Source organism: Odocoileus virginianus, chromosome 18 (assembly GCF_023699985.2).
Source record: "Odocoileus virginianus isolate 20LAN1187 ecotype Illinois chromosome 18, Ovbor_1.2, whole genome shotgun sequence".
Taxonomy (NCBI): domain Eukaryota; kingdom Metazoa; phylum Chordata; class Mammalia; order Artiodactyla; family Cervidae; genus Odocoileus; species Odocoileus virginianus.
In genome coordinates this window covers 34854640-34872695 of record NC_069691.1, presented here as the reverse complement: position 1 = coordinate 34872695, position 18056 = coordinate 34854640, and the positions used below count along the sequence as shown (strand labels likewise).

At 37.5% G+C, this 18056-nt stretch overlaps 1 protein-coding gene across 5 annotated transcripts in view; it reads right to left on the bottom strand.

Annotated features, from left to right (window-relative positions):
* Window positions 1-18056, bottom strand: part of ADAMTSL1 (ADAMTS like 1) — a 1044920-nt gene that overhangs the window by 227860 nt on the left and 799004 nt on the right. For all 5 annotated transcript variants that reach the window (XM_070480552.1, XM_070480554.1, XM_070480555.1 and 2 more), the window contains 3 exons: window positions 16267-16471; window positions 14784-14931; window positions 12614-12698 (listed from right to left, as the gene is read on the bottom strand). In XM_070480552.1, the coding sequence (XP_070336653.1) occupies window positions 12614-12698; window positions 14784-14931; window positions 16267-16471 (438 nt within the window). The remainder of the gene's footprint in view (window positions 1-12613; window positions 12699-14783; window positions 14932-16266; window positions 16472-18056) is intronic.

The following is an 18056-nucleotide window of genomic DNA, read 5'->3' as shown; positions in this document are numbered from 1 at the left end:
TTATCTGGGCTTCATACTGAAACTTTCTTTTTTTTTATTTTAGATTAAGATTTGGGATAGGGAGCCATTTTTACTCTTTGAAAGGAATAAACATTAACATATTTAATGTTTTAAAAAATTATATAGTTTGTCTTAGGTACAAGTCTCACTTCTAACTGCTTTATAAATAAATGTTAAAACCCAAGAATACTCAAATGAGATAAGAATTATTATCATCTCCATTTAATATGTAGATAAGGGAACAGGTGTAAACCACACACCTAGAAGAGTTTCATGCTCTTAACCACTACACATTGACATCTCTCCTGATTGACATGCTCACTTGGATATTTCAAAGTTATCTCCAACTTAAAGTGTTCAAAATAGAACTCTTGAGTCCCCTCTTCAGCATCTGATTCCTCTTCCAACCTTCATCACAGCAAATGATTCAACTGGACAGCTAATTGCTCACATGAAAAATTAGGATTTACTCTTGACCCTGCATTTTCCCTAACTCCTCACTTTCAAACAATTTCCAAATTCTACTAATTCTCCCTCGAAAACATATCTGAAATCCATTTATTTCTATCTCCACTACATCTACCTTGATATAATAGCAGCAACAACCACAACAATAACAGCTAATGTTCACTGATATGTTTAAAAAAAAATTTATTTTTTTGTGAAGGATAAACGCTTTACAGAATTTTGTTGTTTTCTGTCAAACCTCAATATGAATCAGCCATAGGTATACATGTATCCCTTCCCTTTTGAACCTTCCTCCCATTTCCCTCCCCATCCCACCCCTCTAGATTGATACAGAGTCCCGTTTGAGTTTCCTGAGTCATACAGAAAATTCCCATTGGTTATCTATTTTACATATGGTAATGTAAGTTTCCATGTTACTCTTTCCATACATCTCACCCTCTCCTCCCCTCTCCCCATGTCCATGTCTATTCTCTATGTCTGTTTCTCCATTGTTGCCCTGTAAATAAATTCTTCAGTACCATTTTTCTAGATTCTGTATACATGCATTGGGATACAATATTTATCTTTCTCTTTCTGACTCACTTCACTCTGTATAATAGGTTATAGGTTCATCCACCTCATCAGAACTGATTCAAATGCATTCCTTTTATGGTTGAATAATATTCCATTGTGTATATATACAACTTCTTTATCCATTCATCTGTTGATGGACATCTAGGATGCTTCCATGTTCTAGCTATTATAAATAGTGCTGCAATGAACAATGGGATACATGTGCCTTTTTCAATTTTGGTTTCCTCAGTGTATATGCTTAGGGGTGGGATTGCTGGGTCATATGGTGGTTTTACTCCTAGTTTTTTAAGGAATCTCCATACCGTCTTCCATAGTGGCTGTATCAATGTACATTTCCACCAACAGTGCAAGAGCATTCCCTTTTCTCCACACCCTCTCCAGCATTTATTGTTTGGAGACTTTTTATGATGACCATTCTGATTGTGGTTTTGATTTGCATTTCTCTAATATTGAGCAATGTTGAGCATCTTTTCATGTGTTTGTTAGCCATCTGTACGTCTTCTTTGGAGAAATGTCTGATTAAGTCTTTTCCCCATTTTTTGATTGGGTTGTTTGTTTTTCTGGCATTGAGTTCTATGAACTGCTTGAATATTTTGGAAATTAATCCTTTGTCAGTATACTAACAATGAAAAATCAGAAAGAGAAATTAAGGAATCAATCCCATTCACCATTGCCACAAAAAGAATTAAATATCTAGGAATAAACTTAACTAAGGAGACAAAAGAACTATACACAGAAAATTATAAGACACTAATGAAAGAGATCAAAGACAACATAAACAGATGGAGAGATATTCCATGTTCCTGGGTAGGAAGAATCAATATTGTGAAAATGACTATACTACCAAATGTAATCTACAGATTCAATGCGACCCCTATCAAATTACCAATGGCATTTTTCACAGAACTAGAACAAAAAAATTCACAATTCATATGGAAACACAAAAGACCCCGAATAGCCAAAGCAGTCTTGAGAAAGAAGAATGGAGCTGGAGGAATCAACCTTCTTGACTTCAGATTATACTACAAAGCTATGGTCATCAAGACAGTATGGCACTGGCACAAAAACAGAAACATAGACCAGTGGAACAAGATAGAAAGCCCAGAAATAAACCCATGCACCTATGGGCACCTTATTTTTGACAAAGGAGGGAAGAATATACCATGTGGCAAAGAGAGCCTCTTCAATAAATGGTGCTGGGAAAACTGGACAGTTACATATAAAAGAATGAAATTAGAACACTTCCTAACACCATACACAAAGATAAACTCAAAATGGATTAAAGACCTAAATGTGAGACCAGAAACTATTAAAACTCTTAGAGGAAAACAGGCAGAACGCTGGATGACATATATCAAAGCAAGATTCTCTATGACCTATGTCCTAGAGTAATGGAAATAACAGCAAAAGTAAACAAGTGGGACCTGATTAAACTTAAATGCTTTTGCACAGCAAAGGAAACTATAAGCAATGTGAAAAGACAACCTTCAGAATGGGAGAAAGTAATAGCAAATGAAACAACTGACAAAGGATTAATTTCCAAAATACACAAGCAGCTCACTGATATGTTTTAAGCATTTCTATACATTAACTTGTTATAACATTGTTAGGAGATGTGTATTGTCAGAAATATTGTTAAATGGGCAAACAAGATCACTGGCTTTCTTTCAATGGAAAGTCTAGCAGACCTACAGGGGCTATCAAATCCTAAGCCAGTTAGTCTATTTTGCAACTATATAGAGATGCAAGGTTCCTTGTAGGGGGCCTGTAATGATGGAGATGTTTTTAGTTAAGTGATGGACATTATTTTTCTGTTCACGTCAATGGAAATAATTTTGCCCAATAGAAAATAGAAACTTTTCTAAATCCAATTCACATTAGAACTTGTTTTTATCATTTTACTGGTTCCTTCATAATTCATGAGTTAAACAAAAATTTGACATGTGCTCATTTTATATTTATTAACAGAAATCACGATTTCAACTTTCTAAAGATTGTATTTTAACAATATTTTCATCCCCACTTCTAGATAATAAAATTGACACACAGATATTCCCAAGGTCATACTGCTAAATAAATGGCAGAGGCAAGATTTAAACCATGGCCATTTACAATAGAATCCATGCTCTTCACCAACTCACTGTCCTGGCTCTCACACTGCCACATAAGCCAGATCACTGAAGCTAACATCTGCTCTCTCCTGAACTTCCACAATAGCCACTGGTCTGTTTTCCTCTGTTAGTCCTTACTAACTCATTCTTCATGCTGTAGCCAGGAGGATCTTAAAATGTAAAGCTTTTGATTGTTCCTGTTATATTCAGAATGAAAGCTTAACTCCTTACCATGGTTACATTATACCATTATCCACCTTCAACTCCTACTATTCTCCCCTCATCACTGGCTTCCAGATGTACTAGTCTTCCTTCACTTGCTTAAACGTGTGTAGTTCTTTCATGACTCAAAGTTTTGAAATGTGTGGGTCACTCCCTGGATGAATCTCCTCTTCCTCTCAGTTTAGAATAACTTCCATTCGTCCTACAGGTCTCAGCTGAAATGTCCCTTCTCAAAGAAGACATCCTTGACCGTGGACCTATTGAAAGCCCCATCAGACTCTCCAAGAGTACTTCTTCCTTCATTTTCTTATAACAGTGATCAGTTTTTGATAATCAAGTGTGAATATTTATGGAATAACTCTCTTTCTAAGACTAAACCTTCATGAAGATAGAACTTCACATAACAGGTGCTCAATAAATACGCTTAAAAAATAAACAGTGAGTGAATGGATAAATAGGAGGTTATGGATTGATGTTATGAGTGATTTGATATTGGGTTTATTCTTGGCCCCAGAGATTGAAACCAAGCTAGATAAAAAGGTAACAGCCTAAAACCTTTCCAGGCATTGGCATGGAAAATCCAAAAACCTTTTCCTGATTTAGAAGTTTCTTATGGTCTTTCGAGAAGTGAATGTGCCCAGATTTAGTGGCTATCATAGGCTGATTTATTTATATTCTTAGAGCTGCCTTTGGGCAGTATGGGGAGGCCTTAATTCATCTCAATGAGGTTTGGGTTATCATGCAGCTTGAAGAAAGTTTAAATTCTTTGTCTATCATACTTCAGTTAAATCTCAATAAAAATGCTGTTTTATAGAATAAAAGGATTTGGGGGCAGTTTTAAACCAGAGGCTGCCTTCAGTAATTTATACATGATGCTGATCTAACACTGGTTATTTTATAACCAGCCACCCATCAGTGAAGACTCTGGAGCATTCTGAAAGTGTTCCTAGGTTAGAAAAGCCCCCTCTTTAAAAGTCATTATACACAGAGATTTGGGGAAAAGAGAATATAGACCTCTAACTGTTTGTTGCAGATACAAATGGAGCCAAATCATTCTTCCCAAACGAAAAATGAAGCTAGCACACTTGTTTCAGACCATCTTTCTCTCCACTGCTTTTCTGACCTAAGTGAACAGAACATGATTTAAAAGTTTGGTTTTCCTTGAGGCTAGTCTGATGATTTAAGAAACCAGGTCCTGGGGACTAAAATGCCACCAGAGCATACAATGCTATTAGTGCATTTGGAGTTCTTAGCTTAATAACAGAATGTAGATGTTAATGTACATTCTTTTCCCTGAATTTGATAAAAACATAAGATACTGTAAACTCAGAATACTTGCCATGAACCATTTCTTCTTCACACAGAGCAGAATCAGTTTATCTTGCAATTTTGTAAAGGTTTCTTCCCCTTAATTCAACATGTTTGGCAAAGCTTTCCAATGAAAAGTTCAGTTCATTAAAAATGACCTTAATGGACTTAACATATATTGGTGCTGACAGGGTCCATACTTTATTTTGGCACACGAGGATCCCATTAATTTGTCTTTGCCACTCTCTAGGGCTCAGCAGAGCAACAGTTCAGATTTAGGTCTGAAAGTAGCTACAGAATAAGCATTAAGTGGAGACAGTAGGAGGGGCTGACACATTTAAAACTTATTGGTTTGCAAGAAAGGCTTTTCTAGCGACTACATAAAAATGTCTCTGTCTCCTCTCTTGAATTTGTTATTGATTTTTCTGTCTCAGTGCATGCTGGGAGCAAGCTTGGGAGATCAACTCTATGTAACTCAGAGCTGAGAGAGGATGAGCACTTTCCAAACCTTCCTTATTTTTGCCATTTGTTACAGATTTCTTTTTGTTCAAATCAAGGTAACTAACCCTTGTCCTTTAGGATAAATTTCTGGCTAAATTCAAAGTGAGATGCCTATAAGCGAGTCTTGAAAGAGTCTCAAAAGCATAGAGGGGATGCAGAGAGGTGGTGTTAGCTAAGAGCCATGAGCTGAAATTGGGGGGTATTTGTGGTCACTTGTGGTTGTCTCATGATATACATGATATAACATGTATGAAGCAGAGATACCACCTCTCTCAATTTCTCCATTTGTAAATGAATGATTATAAAACATGTTTGCTCTCAATGTTCTCAAGAAAGATGAATGATACTGGAAAAGGTGCAACCATAGCCACAGTTAACACTTAAACAGAGTTTCCTGCATACCAGGTACTTTACACATAACTTAATCCTCTCAGTATCTTTATGATGTAGATACCATTATGTTCATTTCTCAAATGAGAAAATTAAAGCCTATGGGGTTAAGTGACTTTTCAGGGTCCCCTGTTACTACTGGGGGGAATCCATGATTCACATTCAAGGAGTCTGTCCCTGGAGCCCACACTTTTCACCACTGGGCATGCTGTTACCATGCTGTGGGTGCTTCATCAATTCAGTGGTGTCCAACTCTTTGTGAACCTATGGACTATAGCCCGTTAGGCTCCTCTGTGCAAGGAATTCTCCAGGCGAGAATATTGGAGTGGGTTACCATGCTCTGTGAGCAATAGTTAATGTGCTTTTTACTTTGATTTCAGCAGGGCTGTTTTCTTGTTTGAGAACACAAATACAGAGACTCACCCCCCTCACCAACTCACATAGTTGGCAACCTGATATATCTGAAAAAACTTCAAATTTCAGGAAATTATCTGGGAATTTGGTAGTATATTTTTCAATACCTAACACAGATTAATGAGGTACATTTTCTGATATAAAATATCCAATCATTTGCTATATAAAAAGATAAAATAATCTTTCCTCAAGTGCTAGTTTTAGAGTCAAAGTCAGATACACAGAAATTTTATCATCATCGGCCAATCCCCACATTTATGCCCCCACAACACCTTTGGTTCCTAACAGTCTTCTTTCTCTCATTTCTTATATTTGTGCCTTTTTACCATGTATTAGCTTAACTATCCTGATACTGGAGCTCAGAGGAACAGAGAAGATTAGAGAGAGTTTGGGAATTCAATAAAAATTCTCTTACACTTCTTGTGAAATCACTAACACAATTGTGCTGTGCATACCCAAACCCCAAATGTCATTTCTTCCAAATAGCTGACTCGTTTGTTCAATCTGTGGATGACTGGCCAATACTCAACACTTTGGTCACAATCTTATCATGCCTGTGGTAAGCACACACTCAAGGTTTCTTGAGGGCAAGGACTATTGGATTTCTTTTTACAAAACCTGCACTTGGCACAAAATTTGGCCTAGAGCAGGTGACTTAAGAGTGAATTCAATTTCTTTCATTGGGAGATGTGAACATTAGGAGGTCGAGTATTATCTAAAATACATGATCACCCAGAGAATTTATATTAAGCATTCTGTAGAGGATATAAGGGAGGAGAGCAATCTGGGTAGACCAGGAGCCCAGAAAGGAAGGAGCTGGAAGGGAGGGAAGTCATGATGGTTATGTGAATCAGGGCTCATTCATTCTGGCCAGTAGGAGGCTTTCACTTTGCAGGTGCCAAATCAAAATTAAATGCTGTTGTGCTGTTTTTACTGTCTAATTCTAATGTTATGTTCTGCTTCAACATCCTTCTGAGGATTTAATGATCAGCAAACAGTGTTTACAATTCTTAACCTTAGGTGACTCTTGATTCCTAAGAGATATATTTGTTTCTCCCTTAAGATATTTCTTTTTATGTGCTATGGCCCGAGATTCACAAAGAGAATGTACTTGAGGTAGTTTACATTAAGGGTATGAACAACAAAACTATCTGGTTCCATTACCATTTTTTGATTCCCTAAATATTCTTTGGGGGAAAATATAAAAACACGTGTCACCCAATTAACATTTCTAACCACTTTAAAAAAAATATGAATTCACATTCTTAACCACTGAGTTAAGCCATCCACATTCTCAGACAACTTACTAGATATAAATATGGACTAATGTAAACATATTCTTAAATATTATATATTTAAATACTATTTTCAACAAGGTAAACAAGCCATTTAATGACTACAGGATCACCATGGTGACTCTTATTGGCTTTTCTTTCTGTATTTAATTCCTTGTGGGTTCTCGTCACACAGATGCATGACAGGAATTCCTCTTTGCCTCTTACTGAACAGCCCCATCACTAAGCTGATGCCATCTGGCATCCAGATATTACTGCTTTCTGCCTGCTTGTTTTCCTTCTTCCTTTTTAAAATGGCTCACACCAAGGTTATTTATGGCAATATATTTAAGGTTTGAGTATTGTGTTGCAGCCAAAAAATGTTTTCCAAACCATGCAAACTGTTCAATGAAAATCTAGTAAGATAAGTCAAGACTTTTTTTAAGTGCAAGATCAAGGCACAGAGGACCACCCAATCATACCTTTGAAGCAAAACACTGGTAAGGGTCTCCACCTGTGTGCCAGAATGTGCCAGGGTTAGCTGGAGGAATGGATGGTTAAAATGGTGATGCTGGTCAAGGGGTACCTAAGGGAACCAACCACCTGCCTCCTGTCACTTGTCCTGAGCCATCCAAGCAGAACTCGTGGTGACTGAAATCAATCTGGGGGGATACCTGGCTCCCTAGATGCCCAATTAGTGTCGCCTTCTTCTCCCTGGGATGACTGGGTTCAGAAAGCAGAAAATCTAAAAAGAGAAAGTCAAAGCATCAAGAGCTGCCAGGCCATACCATTTTCTTAAGCCTTGGGGGTTCCCAGGTGGTGCATCAGTACAGAACCCTCCTATCAATGCAGGAGACTCAAGAGATGCAGGTTTGATCCTTGGGTTTGGAAGATCCTGTGGAGGAAGAACTGGCAACCCACTCTAGTATTCTTGCCTGGAGAATTCCATGGACAGAGGAGCCTGGCAGGCTATATAGTCCATGGGGTCACAAAGAGTGGGACATGACTGAGCACACATACTTAAGCCTTAAGCCCTCACTTAACAGATTATACCCTCTAGGGTATTGAGTGGCTTATTAGTGGCTTGAAGAAGTTAAGAAAATGAAAAATTTCCTTCCTATTTCAAGTCAGATTAGGATTTTTAAGAAGGCCAGCTGATTAACTACAACAGCAGCAGAGAGCTGTCTTGATAGATCGCAGAAGTCACCAGCGTTTCATTTTTGCCCAAGAAATTAAACTGTCAAAGTGGCTGTGTTGTGTATGTGGCTTGAGGTGGTCATGCTGTTTATGCACACATCCCAACAAAGACTAAAAGGAAGGTATGAAAGCAGGAGACGGGAAATCAAGTCAAGTGATTTCTTTAGCTTCTACCTAATTAATGAATACAGTTGTATGACCAGTTGTAGTTCTGATCCCTCAGCAAACACAAGTAACATTTTGATGGTTAAAAAAATATCTAGAAAGCTATTTCCACATATTGTTCGTGGAAGCAATCAGCTGGCATTTTAAGGATGTGTCCCAAGCCTGATAATACTCTCATCAACTGAAAGCAAATGCAAAAACATAATTTAAATAAAAGCGGAAGAGAAATCCCTAAGTCCCGCTCCCATTTTCCCCTTTCCAGTGCTAGAATGGCACTGCTATTATCCTCAGAAAAATGCAACTCTTCCAGAATCTTACTTTTAGCAGAAGTCTCTCTTAAATCATATTTTTTTTTCTGCATTAATTAGGTAGCAAGGATTTCTATGGATTTCTCAGCCAACATCCTCAGAAGTGAGTTTACTTTATTGTATTAATTTATAAGGTTTTCTGTGCTTAATCAGTTTCACTAGCTAAAGTGCCCCCCACCCCATCTCTTAGTTTCAGTTTGGGGTTGGATTTTGTTCATGTTGTCCTGCTCAATCAAGAGAAATAAACATACGCTGTTTAAAGATTTTTGAGGTTGGTTGTCAGGGAAACCTGATAAAAACCTATGTGTGGATTAAGGCAAATTATGACCACCAGCGAAAAGTCAATTTAGAGAGCAAGATTTCTACATGTGGGTTAAGAAATCAGTTTCTGCAGATCAAGAAAATAGACTCATACTATATGAATCAAATACATCGTAAATAAACCAGTCTGTTGCTGCAGAAAAACAACAACAACATCTAAATGCATTTCTAAATGAAGTCGTAGCTCCATAAGACAAACCTCACCACAGTTAAGCATGTACTGGGTTGGCCAAAAAGTCTGTTCAGATTGTTCCGTAACATGATATGGGAAAACCCAAATGAGCTTCTTGGTTAGCCCATTACATTACCATCATGTGACCCACTATTGATATTTATTTCAGTTATTCTATGAAACTTATAAGTGTATTTGTATCTTCTGCAGGGCATTTAGTTTAGTGGAACAACAATGCTGGTATATACTTCTATAAAGATTTAGTTATTTTTTTGGCAGTTCAGTTTTCAGTCTTTACTATAGGTTTTTCCTAAACATGTCTTAGAGTGGTTGCTTTCCAACATGCTTTTGGCTACAGTGCTAACCAAATTTTTTTTTCTATTTTGGGGTTACCAAAAGAATCTATTATTCAATAATGGTATCCCCATCTACTAAAGATTAAAGTTACAGATTTTCTTCTAGTATTCAATGAGACAGGCTAGTGATAATGTTTTCTATTTTACACAAGGGGAAATAAATGATATTTTCTGTTTTACTACCGAACTCTTAATGTTAACTGGAGCCAAAGCAGGAGATAATAGTCCTGGACCACTGTTTCCTGCTTCTCTTCTCTGATGAGTTCAGAAGTGACAACCACAGCTTCTAAACATTGCTGTTTAATTTAAGCAATGTGTGTCTCTTCTGTGGGGAGAAGAAAGACTTGCTGACAGTATATCATTTTTTCATTATAGTATGGAGAATAATTATAGATTGCTCCATACATTTAGAAACTAGTCTATGTGGCATAAAAAAGAATTAAGACCATGCAAAATTATGTTTTTAAATTTCAAAATCAATTAAAAAAAGAATGTGACACATAGGACCTTTCTAGGGTTCAGTGCATTAAACATGTAAAGTGTATTAAAATGTGGAAACCATATACCTTTCATTACAGCATTCTACAGCTGTCATTTATTTCATTTTGGTATAAAAGTAATTATTGTTCTGAGCATAATATTAATAGTACACATTTCCTTTACCCAGCACTAGCACTCTAATTACAATCTACTTCAGTTCAGATTAATCATGCCAAGACGGCAATTCCATTACACCAAGAGTAAAATTTAATAATCTAATATATAGCTATAGTTTCAATGGTTAAAATTATGGGTTTAACCACTTTAGGGATTTGTTAGGATTAAAGTTAAGCATAATGCATCTTAATCAGAAGTTTAGTGGAAAACACTCATTACAAAATATGGATATATAATGTTGTGGTCTATGTAATGCTTTTGCAGAAGCATTAAAGTTTAGTTACAGCTTTCATTTGAGAAGTATCTGGTAATGGGAAATGTGTCTAATTATTGGTATAAGATGTTTTGATCTAATTTAAACTTTGCCATATTATTTAACATTGGTCATAATGCAATATTACATACAGAATTATGCTTCAGACCACATGACAGAATATAATGTACAGGAGAGCAGAGTTTAGTTAGGTAAAATAAAACCTAACTGGCTTTAAATGTATATTAACCTAAGAATACATATAAGGAGTAACTAGCTCCAATTATATGGAATCTTTCTGTTTCAAATAGGACCTTAGTGGATTCAAGAGTTAATATCCCTCTAAAATGAACTGCTTCCTTCCTCTCCAGGAAAGGAAGGCCTGTCAAGCCAGGTACTGGCAGGAGAGAAACAAAAAGTTTTAAGCCTTTATATAGTCACATAAAAGTAGCACTGTAATGTTTAACCACTGAGTTTCCTCCAAAGTTCTGTAGTGGTAAGTTGATTTTTCTTAAAACCTTTCCTCAAAGAAGGAGAAAAAAAAATGCTACAGCAACTTTATAACACAGAAATAACCTATCTTTTGTTTCTTATCTTTTAAGAAATTTGTTTGCTCATATATAAACCATTTTTCTGTGAAACAAGTGACTGACTACCATTTCTTCACAAATGAACTTTGGTCATTGTACCAATTTGTATTTTGGGTTTCTTTTTCAATCTCTTGGTGTTTAGGGTGTGATTCAGAACACAATTGTGTTCTGGCAAACAATATCAGATTTTGATTCAAACAGGATGACTCAGAGGAGAGCCTAAATTGCTATTAAACATATAGATTACAATGCTAATTTATGTATTTAGTAAAATTTAGTAAAGCCTACTAAATGCAAAGAGCCAACTCTTTGGAAAAGACCCTGATGCTGGGAAAGATTGAAGGCAAGAAGAGAAGCGGGTAACAGAGGATGAGATGGTTGGATGGCATCATTGACTTAATGGACATGAGTTTGAGCAAACTCAGGGAGACAGTGAAGGATAGGGAAGCCTTGCAAGCTGAAATTCATGGGGTTGCAGAGTCAGACATGACTTAGCAACTGAACAACAAGAACTACATTTGGAAACCATTTTGCATCCTGAACGCTATACTGTGAGCTCTTGGAAGCTCACATAATGTGTCTTATGTACTAATGCATAGTACTTAGTCTAGTGCTTGTATTAAATAAACTAGATAATCCTCAATTGGAGAAATTGCTTTGGGCATAGATGAAATTCATCAATAAAGTGCTTTCCTGAATTTTTAAAAATGATGTAACAGAGAGGCCTATCAGTGTATTCTAGTAGAATCAGTATGCAGTTATTGATCGATCAATCAGGAATCTGTTTTCTCTTGTGAAGTATCTAGTGGTCTTATAGATTTCACGGCCTTGATCAAACTGAGCAGTGGGGGAGAGACCTGGTATCCATCTACTACCCATCCAGCAAGAAAGGGGAAAGAAAAGCTAATGAGTTTCCTTTGCTTTCAGATATATTTCACTTCCCCTTTCATTTTTGTGAGTGGCTATACTGCAAAGCTGGGAGATAAGGAGTACAAAAAGGTGCCTAAGGCTTTCACAGCAAATCTATGCTACATCATCAGATGCAGCCTGGACTTTCTTACCTTCAGCCTCTTGGCAAGAGAAAAGAGAAGGTCAGATTTTGGAGAAGAGGGTAGGCACTACATTTTCATTTTCATAACTCAAAAGATTTAGAGAACACTCATGTTTTGAGAAATGCCTTGATAAATCTCCAAGCTGACAGACCCAAAGCCTCAACTCTACTCTTGGTGAGAGGAGTACACTTAGTTCAGAACCTCTGAAAGCCTGGGTGAGATACCTCTTTCTTTAAACCAACCAGCATCCAAAGCCAAACAACTCGTGGTTGGAAACTTACGAGGGCTCCTCTGACACAGCGGCTCCTTCCTCGAATTCCTGGGCTTGTTTGTACCATGGCAGCTTGGCTTCTACTGGAAGTTTTTCTGAGAATTCAGTGCATAGAGACAAAAAAGAGGTCAGAGCCAATTTAGGATTTCAAGGAAATGCGATTTTCTCCTCCTCCGTTCTCAGTTTTGTACTACCTTAAAGTTATGATGTTGATAACTGTAAATAATAGGTTTTCAGGATAATTTCTGTGTATGAGTGCCCTTTATTATGTTGAAGAGTGAACTCTTTTTATTATGAAAGTTATAACTTTAGGAGCTCAATATGTCTGTAAAGAATCATCAAAGTATCTTTTCACTATTTCCTCTTGAAAAGATAGAGCACTATTTACCTTTTAAAACAAAACACAGTGGAATATATTGTGATATTTTCATAAATTCTAACTTGTTTTTCTTTTGCTTTTTGGCTAAGTGTGATCTATGCCATAATGTAAAAAACAAACAAAACTGCCACTCTGAAATTCTCAAAATGTTGCTTTAGACACCTGACTCATGCAATATCCACCAGAGGTTCACTGACAATTGGAATATGAGGAACTTGGGGTCCACAAACCATAATTTGGCTTGCTTTACACATTTATCTAGCTTTGGTCAAACAATTCAAAATAAGCTTCCTAACAACTTCCTGGAAAAAAAAAACAACACAACAACTGTGGTGGAGAAAAAGAAAGAGGGAGGTTATAACTGCTCCTACATAAGTAACTGCCAAGATTTGCACTTTGACATATTTATTAGGGTCATTTATAGGCATATTGCCTTTATAGTATGAGCCAGTGAAGCTCTATCACCATTTTATAACATATAATTATAAAGATGAAAGAAATATGCCTATATATGCATACACCATAGAATTATATGACATTTTAATGATGTTTAGAGAGCCAGACTCACTACCTAGTTGTGAAAATACAGATTTTACTCCCGACAGTTACCCACAAACTGCTTTTCTTTCTCTGAAGTGGCTGGGTAAAGACGAATAAATAAAAAATGCATTATTTTAACCTGGGGCATCACTTTTTATCCTCTGTGTGCAACAACCATTTAGAAAACAAAGCCAGTGAGAAATGTAAAACTCCCCAAGTAAAAAGGATTTGCTAACATTTTGAACCTGGCAAAATGTTTCCAAATATACATGCATCATTTTATAACGAGCCCACCTCTCCAAGATAAAGGAACTCAGTCAATGAAGGTGTCTATGACCGCTTGAGCCATCCCTGTTTTTCAATAATGAGCATTCAGCTTAGCATGAATAGCAGGCTTGTAATATTTTACTGTCTTTTTGAATTGACTCTGCCAATTGAATTGACTTTGAATTGAATTGAATCAGTAGCCACTGATCCTCCTATATTTGAGGAAGCTAATGATACTCAAGAGCTGAAGATAGTATTCTTGGAAAACTTACAATAGGCAAGGCAGTGGGTTGTAGACATCAATCAGTTTATTCCAATTTTCCTTTCAAATTATGATTCTGGAATCCAGTTTCATATTAATTTTTAATTTTAAAGCTTTCAATATAAAAAGCAACAACTTTTTGTTGTTGTTTTATTAGTTTGAAGTATGGTATATTTCATGCTTAGCAAAGCAGACAGTTTGGATTCACTGCTTTTTTTTTTTTAAACTGAGGTGTAGTTAATTTACAATGTTGTATCAGTTTCAAGTATATAGCAAGGTGATTCAATGATATACATACATATATATGTATATATATACACACATTTATTGATTAATTGATTTAAGCCCTCTTCCTTTTTTACTTGATGAATCTTAAACTGCCTTGTTTTTAATAGCAAGCAATGTGAATAGTAAACCACACATATATTTCTATACTATCTTTATAATATCTTGCTTCAAGTAGATCTGATTTTTTTTTTTTTCAGCAGCAATCTTCCATTAATTTTCTTACTCAGGAGAGAATTACATCAATACATAGTGCCTAAAAACAATTTGCAAGCAAAACTGTTGGAAAGACTTTTAGAAACAGTTAAGTCCATTTAGTAGAGTCTAAGTTATGAAGAATAGTTATAAAGAACACTTGGAATACTTAAAAATATTCCAAGGAATTGAAAGCAGCAGTGAATATACACGACCATGACAAGATTGGTTACAGAGCCCCTGTCAAGTTACCTTTGGGTTTATAGCAGGGAGTGGGTATGATGCATTCCTCTTTTATGTGGGGCTTGGTTTTGGGGCTACAGCCTCCAGTGTGCATTTCCCGATGATCGATGCAGAGGACCACACGGTACCTGAGGCCCTGGCCACACGTCACTGTGCACTGGAAGGAGAATGCAAGAAAGGAGACTCATAGGCAAAGCCTTGCTTACTGCTCCTCATTTCCCACCCGAGACTCTTTAAAGGGCTGCTTTTACAGAAGGACTCCTGGTGGCTTTATATCACTTCTTACTAGTCATGGGATCTTTGTTCTGTTTGGCTATTTCAGGGTAAAGGCAGCTGAACATTAAATCATTTGCAGTTTCTTCACTTTGGATTAGCCAATTAGCCATTCTTAAGCACACACTGTGTGCAAAGTCCCAAACCAAGCAGCAAAGAGAAGGAGAAAAGAAACGATAGAGTGTGCCTGATTTTGATTACCAAGACTGCATGTTAATTTTATTCAGTCACTTTGCTAATGACTGTTAGGTCCAAAGTATGAAAAATGCCAGCTCCCATGTGGACATTAAATTTTTTTAACTTTCATCATAGCTAATTTATATTGCAGCATGGCTGATCCAACTGATAACAGTGGCATGGAAAAAATGCTGAAAGGAACTAATTCAGCGCCAGATGTAGACAGCACCTTCAGTGGTTCCACATGCCTGGGAGCAAGTCTGATAGAAAGAGACATCACAGCTCTAATCTGCAGCCACAAAGCCACAAGGCCATGTGAGTAACCAGTGGCCATCTCTGTGGTTGAGGACACATCTTTCCATCTCCTTTGCCACTTCACACCTTTTGGCACTAGAATCCAGGAGCCCCACCCCCACCCTAATTAATGTTTTATGTTTAAGCTGCTGCAGTGTCTTTCCTAATGTCTAGACTATTTTCATTTTAGTTAATCCTGCTTCACCTCCATTCTAACTACATTGCCATTTTCATCTTTTTTTCCCAATGAATAATAGACATAGTTTTCATCTTAATCCACTGAAGACACTTTTTTGGACATAGACAAAGTATAACAAACAAAAAATGAAATCAAACTTTTGGTCTGCTGGGCTCAACCATCAGAACAGCTTACATAGCTTCAGGCTCATTCAGCCTCAGCTACTCATGGCAGATACTTGCCTCTCCTTGTTACTTAAGAGAGCATTATGGGGAGTGATAGTGGCTTCTTGAAGTCACTTGAACAAAAAGATATGTGTGTATGTATGTATGGCAAGCTAAATATACATATACATACATATGTACATAATATATATATATTTTTTCCTACTCATTTACTTTTGGCTGTACTTGATTTGGGGTAAGCCTACTCCAGGGTCTACACAGGTGGGCATCTAGGCCCCTCAGATGGAGAAATGGGAAGCTGGACAGAGTGGCCGGTGGGGTGATGATGCGGAGAGGGAAGAATGGACTTACTCTCCTAATGAACAAAGAAAGAGGGCGCAGTTACCGGAGACCACTCCTGTGCCAGCCATTTAGGGCAGTCAAAAATGTTGCAGGGCTGCACGGTGGGCATCTTAGGGGTGTACATGCATTTCCACTCTTCCGCTGAGCTGACATGCCCCTGGATGTCCTCCTCCACACAGGAAACTGCCCGGCTCTGGATGCCCCCCCCGCATGAGGAGGAGCACGCGGTCCACGGGGTGGCCTCCCACCTACAGAAGCAAGGGGAGTCATCAGGCCAGACCCACACACTGCCCACCTCCTCTGTGAGCTTTCCCACCACTCCCGCCCCAGTGCCCATCAGGGCAATCGGCTTCTGAGAGGCTGAGCTCCAAGAACCGAAAGCCAGCGACTGCCCAAGGTCTGCTGAGTCAGAGAGGATTCAGTGCTGGCAAACGTGCTCTGTTAACCTTGAAGCTCTACACAAACGTAAGAAATTACTCTGAGAACTGTGTACAAGGCTATCTGTGGGGTCCATCACCTACTCAAAGGAGGGCTGTTCAGTACTTTTCCTTATAGTTTCAATATATATTCTCTCTGTATGTATATTTGTGTGGGTGTATGTGTATATATGTATACTATTTATATTATTTTATATTTTATAAATATATATATTTGCATCTATCCAACATCTATGTATCTAAATATCTATCTTAAGACTAAAATTGGTTAATCAGTTAACTCTAATAATTTGTACCTGGGCTAATACTTTTCACTTTCAGGGCAATACTTCATTACTTAGCTTCTAGATACTTTTACATGAGGAGCTCATGAAAGATCAAGGTCAACTAAACACGCTTTCTGCCTTGCTTCTATGGTCATCAACTTTGGGACTGCATGGATTCAGTATGATTCTGATGTTCAAACTGTATCATCATTAAGAAGCCAGTGTCAATATAGGTGTCACCTACATGTTCCCTAGTTGCCGGGGTGAGGTGCAGACAGTTAGCACTCCTCCAATAAAGAACTCCTGGAACAGTGAAAAGTTTGGCTTTGGTTCAAAAGCTCATGGCATTGGAATCTACTTATACAGTAAAGTAAGGGGGAAAATAACAATGTTGTCAACAGCATTTAAGAGAATTTCACTGATTTTTCAATTCTCTCCACAGTTTGATGCATTTGAGACTGGAGGCAGAGAGATATCTTTGCCCGATTCTTCTTGGAGGTTTAGAGAATGTCAAATTTGTAAGCACAGAAACACAGCGGCTAGTTTTTCTTTCTTGCCTATCTAGTCTGCTTGTTTATGAGGACTGCTAAGGAACTCTAAGAATTTCTCTTAGAATTATGAGAGATACCATTTTAATGAGAGAGAAACAAAAATGTCACCAAGTTGATCCACTTGAATAGCTAAATCTAAAAACACTGCACAGGCATGCCGTGGAGATGTGAACCATCCTCTACATGGGACTTCACATGCATTGTGAGCCTGATTTCTCTTTTGCATGAGCCTGGATAACATGTGTTTCCCACTTACTCCACAATTCTTTGTACTGTTCAAGTCTAGGCAACAACTCTTATCTCCACTGCCAACAGCCCAAACATGCTGCCAAATACAATATTTTCCTCTGCATATTTCCCCAGGAGGCATAGAAGAAAATGTTATTATGGGGAAACTGAGGCCCTCTGGTTAGTCCTTTGGAGAATCTCTGTTCCCTTTCAAGAGAAGGAAGCAGCTCTGTAGAGTTTCTCTTCCAAAAGGGTGAGACCAATTCTCATTTGTCTCCATGTAAATCTCTGGAGAGCTGGAAGTGGGTAACAGGTCTGATTCAGACTAAAATTGAGCTAAATGTATAAGCA